Source organism: Carassius auratus, chromosome 8 (assembly GCF_003368295.1).
Source record: "Carassius auratus strain Wakin chromosome 8, ASM336829v1, whole genome shotgun sequence".
Taxonomy (NCBI): domain Eukaryota; kingdom Metazoa; phylum Chordata; class Actinopteri; order Cypriniformes; family Cyprinidae; genus Carassius; species Carassius auratus.
Genome location: NC_039250.1, coordinates 15915327 through 15920293, shown reverse-complemented (window position 1 = coordinate 15920293; position 4967 = coordinate 15915327). Strand labels below are relative to the sequence as shown.

General features: G+C 38.6%; 1 protein-coding gene across 2 annotated transcripts; it reads right to left on the bottom strand.

The window, feature by feature from the left end:
• Positions 1 to 478: 478 nt before the first annotated feature.
• On the bottom strand, positions 479 to 4417 carry LOC113107412 (uncharacterized). Of its 2 annotated transcripts, none has more exons than XM_026269905.1 (4): positions 3872 to 4417; positions 3237 to 3371; positions 1408 to 3066; positions 479 to 1291 (listed from the first exon to the last, which is right to left on the bottom strand). In XM_026269905.1, exons 3-4 carry the CDS (start codon positions 1985 to 1987, stop codon positions 1044 to 1046), a joined length of 828 nt encoding a protein of 275 aa, XP_026125690.1. In that variant the 5' UTR covers positions 1988 to 3066; positions 3237 to 3371; positions 3872 to 4417; the 3' UTR covers positions 479 to 1043. The 2 variants fall into 2 exon arrangements, with proteins under 2 accessions (XP_026125690.1, XP_026125689.1); XM_026269904.1 differs by having other exon boundaries at positions 4082 to 4417.
• Positions 4418 to 4967: the final 550 nt, after the last annotated feature.

Below are 4967 nucleotides of genomic sequence, written 5' to 3'. Positions count from 1 at the left end.
CTGCCAATTTTTCGCTGAACCCCCTCTCCCACCAACTGTAAGAACGGTTCTTCTTCGCGGTCTCTGTAGTGCTTCTGCATATCTAAATAACATAATAGAAATATTAATGAATGGCATGCAATGGCTTGAGAAAGGCAACTTACTGAAATCCTATTTAAACTTATTATTATTATTATTATTATTATTCTTAGCCAAAATTTTGCAACTCTAACTCCTCCTAGAGCTTTAACTCGACAAACTCCAAACCCGGGTCAGACTTTCAGACTGTTTTATTTGAGGGCTTGAGACGAAGAACCATATAAGTCCATATTTTCAATTTTTGAATAATACATTTTTTTTTAATTTGGACTGAATATTATATTACTTTTTTTTTTTTTACTTGAAGATAGACAACAAAAGCTTCCCAATTCTAATGAGACTGGATTTTTTAGTATCAATCTTAAAAATAAAAAGTTAAGAGTAATTTACATTTCTGGAATGTGGAAGAACAGTATATGTCCAGTTAATGTGGAATAACAGTATAAGTCCAATTAATCATATCAATTTAAACCACTGGAGATTTGATTCCTTTATCTTAGTTTTAATACAGTAACAGAACCTTAAAGAAAATATTAAGCATTTCTTTCTTTCAATTTTTTTTATTTTTTGCCAACGTAAATCACAGAACAAAAACGCGGACAATACGGTACGAACAATGAACAATACATAGGCCTACTTATAGTACAGAAAATAAACGTCAGTACAAACAAACCGTACATACAATAAACAATAAATACAAACAATAAACAGTAATAATGGTAAACAATACATATTTACAATAGAGACATACATCATCTTCATTCCATGCTTGTTCTATATGCTAGTTTACCATATACGTCTTCCTTTTTTTGGTTCTAAATAAAATAAAATAAATACCTATATATTCCTATTATACAACATAAGATAAGACATACAAGATAAGCTACAACTACTTTTATGATTAATTTCACACAACATACACAATATATCCCACCTTTCCCTGCACATGACCTACACATACCAGGCTACTCTTCACATTCTAATGTCCCATAAAATGCTTGGGCCTCCGCTGGCATGTAGGCTAGCATTTTCATAAGGTCACGGTGCTTCTCCTTCTTGATGGGCAAAGGGTCCTCGTAAGCACGAGCATACGTGGTGGAGAACAAGGGAGCTGGAGGTGGTTGATTCTTCCTCTGTTTGGTGATCAGCCAATGCTTCCATCCCTCGTAGAGGCTGTGGCTCCCTTTTGTGTGGGCACACCATGGATCAGTAGCTGAAATCATGATTCAACAAGAAATTCAATAATGATTCTTCCTTCACACACATATCCCCAACACTGTTAATCTCAGAAAACCAGTTTAGTTTTAGTCTAGTTCTTTAGTTCTTTACCTGTCACTTTCAACCACATCATGGATGTGATTAGGAAGCCAGGTGGATGCTTTAATGTTGCATCAGGGAGCTGCCTGAAGTCCGCACATTTCATCTCAATTACTTTAAATGGATGCAGCTGCCTGGCTCCACGGATCATCTCGGCGACATCGCTGGGGGTGTGGAGTGTGGACACCTTACGCCTCTTGTCCAGCATGGCAAATGAACGGTCACAGGGAAGGAAGGAGTGACCAGACACCATGAACTTCTGCTCTATCTGACTGAAGTACCCTCTAGATACTAGTAGGGCCATGAGGTTTAGGACTTGCCAGTTGTTGTTCTGCCCACAGCATCGGTCACTATAGATGATGAGCTTCCGTTCCTTTGCCTGGACTAGGGGAGCGAAAGATGTTTCTGCCCACTTCAAAAGACAGCTTGCCACCTCGATGGAACCTCTGTGAGCGATGCCCTCATGCCAGAGGCACATTGTAGGAGGTTTGTCAGTGCCCATCTCCTGGATACAGAGGTTGTAGTTGGCCAGCTGCCGTTGATAGTACACGTTGGAGTGTGTCAGGTTTGGCGTGTACACTACCCCCTGCATGTCGATACAAATGACATGGCAGTCATCATTGGCTTTGGCCCACTCTGTGTCAGCCTGCAACTGGGTGTATGCTTTTTCGGCTTTCCGAAATGACAAAAATTGTCATTGTTTACATGCACACATTTTGTTTCAATCTAACTGAATTCATTCTGATTGGTGAATCTGAATGTAGTGTTTACATGAACGCTAAACATGTGATCGATTGATGTGTGCGTTTTAGCATTGCTAAGAAAATTCCTGCTCCTCCGTGAGAGATACGAGACCGGTGCGTCTCACAGGTGTCACTCATCAGTAATCACGCCACCGGCCTTGCGCCGTTCTCCCGCGGCCCTCAGTCTCGTCCTGCTTGCCACAGTAAACACAATGAATGGCAACTGTAGAATGCAAAAGCCTAATCCCGGACATTTTGGCCGATCTCGAAATCCCGGGATCATACATTACATTTGCATAGCACTTTACCTCTGATATCGATCTCAAAGTGCAAAAATATGTTTCCTGACTGGGCAACAACAGTGAGCTGAATCCTAACCATTACAGTTTGTGCATGCTGGCGTTATAGGGTGGCAAGGCACCCGACACCCTATAATGCCAGCGTCAAGTGCACCATTAGATCAGGGAATGTTGTAGGGCAACTGATGCTGACATTGGTGCAGCTTTAAAAACTAATAGGACGAGAGCATGAGGTCCTTCCAGGATTTTTTTTTTTTTTTAACCTGTTCTTATATTTTCCTCTGAAGTCCTCTAATGGAGGGAGACCTGACTACCTGCTCTGTTCCCTCAGACTGACTGCCTAACTTTTCTTGAATAACCTTTTCAAAGATAAGTAACTTTAAATAAATATGTTATGGACAATGTATCTAATTAAAATCATGCATGTAATAAAAAGTTAACAAACGGAAAAAGCTAGGCTGTTTAAAACTTACCTGTAGGCGACTGTTGGTCAGTTGAAAGACTGACATAAATGTGAGCTTACAAACAGCAAGTCTTTGACCTCCTTGTTGCACATGGTACTTGAAGGTGTACTTCCTCTTAGTATTCTCAGTGTTGGGCCCACGTGGTCGTCTGCGACTCACCTTGTGCTAGAAGTAAAAAGACATATTGGGATGATCAGTGATCAGGCACATGTGCAGTCTTAGTGAATTGAAGGCATACAGTAGTATTCAATTCACTGGTAATTTTATGGGCCTACATTGTAATGCATTGCATACTGTTGACATGATATGGTCATGAATTGCTTAAGTTAGCATACCTGCTCCAAACCAGAGAGAATGATAGCCTGCTGCCTCTCATAAGAGACAGCATAAAACTCTGTGAAGAGCTGGAGTTTTCTTTGGTCTGTTAGGCTTGAACACTGCCTGGGACATGTCTCCTTGCACGCCTTTCCCTTAACAGAAACAGTCACATTAGCGTTTTTGTTTTTTTGAGCTATAAAACACTAGAGCTATTAGCAGCTATTAAGGTTACTAGCTAGAATGTATAACAGCTTACACAATCAATGCATTATTTTGTTTTATTAACTTTTTTTTTCATTTATTTTTATTATTTATTAAATAACAAGTAACAAACATAGCATAGCATACAATATTACAAAAACAAAGTGTTACATTAAATGGTAACAGGGATCCAAAAATTATATCAAAATATTTTAAACACGTCAATGACTTTTTTTTCTATCTTTTTTTTTTTTTTTTAACCAATTTCAGTGAAGACATAAAGCAGTCAAATTCTACTCTAAACATCTTAAAGATTGGGGATGAATTTACATATGTTTGTTTATGTATATAAAATTCTGCCAGCAGTGCTTATAACAAAATCAATGAATGGTAAAAAAAAAAAAAGCCTAACATTACTGTAGACGCAGCTGGGCTGGTGTTACAGACGCACCTAAAGCGTTTCGATTCATTTCTCCGTGATTATGAGGAGTAGAGAGACATGTTTAAAACGTCCCCTGAATCCTAATTTTCTCAGCTTTCATACGACATGACTTGAACCTTTAAAAAGAGTGAGCTATATGAATGAACTGTAGTAGACGATGACCCTCTGTCTGTAACCGCTAACTTTATGTAGATACTTTGTATACGGTTTTTCACTCACCTCTTTTGGTGGACTTTTTCCTCGTTTTTGCTCTCCTCTCCGGTTCACATATGGTTTCCCAGCATCCCTCAGAGACTTCCTTGCCCTGTCCTTCCATTCATTCATGTTCGCTCTCCTTTTTTTGCCGACGTTTTGTCTATTAATGTCCGCAGCGGACATGAAAGCAACCGGCGTCTCCATTTTTCGTTACTGGACATAAACGGTTTTTCCGCGTGAGACTATTTTAAAATTTTAAATTCAGAGTTTTGGTCGCGCGAACACCCCCCAAAGTGATTCTGTATACAAAGTGGCACACATACATTGAAGTCACATGGTTATCTCAATTTTTTCATTCAAACTAATCTAATCTATCTATCTATCTATCAATATGACTATTTCTATCTATCTATCTGACTGTATATATCTATCTATCTATCTATCTATCTATCTATCTATCTATCTATCTATCTATCTATCTATCTAACAACATGCTTATCATGCTAAAATCATGCTAAAATCATGCTAGCAACATGTAAGTCGCATGTTAGTCATGCTAGAAACATGCTAGAAACATGCTAATCATACTACAATCATGCTAGCAACATGCTAGTCATGCTAGAAACATGTTAATCAAACTAAAATCATGCTAGCAACATGCCAGTCGCATGGTAGTCATGCTAGAAACATGGTTACATGGTAGTTATGCTAAAATCTTGCTAGCAACATGCTAGTCGCATGTTAATCATGCTAGAAAAATGCTAGCAACATGCTAATCATGCTAGCAAAATAATAGTCGCATGCTAGTCATGCTAGAAACATGCTAGAAACATGCTAGCAACATGCTAATCATGCTGGAAACATGCTAGACGCATGCTAATCATGGTAAAATAATGCTAGAAACATGCTA

What these genes read in the sequence shown, in the direction of transcription:
- LOC113107412 (XM_026269905.1), bottom strand. Translation starts at nt 1,987, where the DNA reads ATGCAGGGGGTAGTGTACACGCCAAACCTGACACACTCCAACGTGTAC. An exon ending in GATGTGGTTGAAAGTGACAG is followed by an intron (nt 1,292 to 1,407) that starts GTAAAGAACTAA and finishes TCATGATTTCAG; the next exon opens with CTACTGATCCATGGTGTGCC.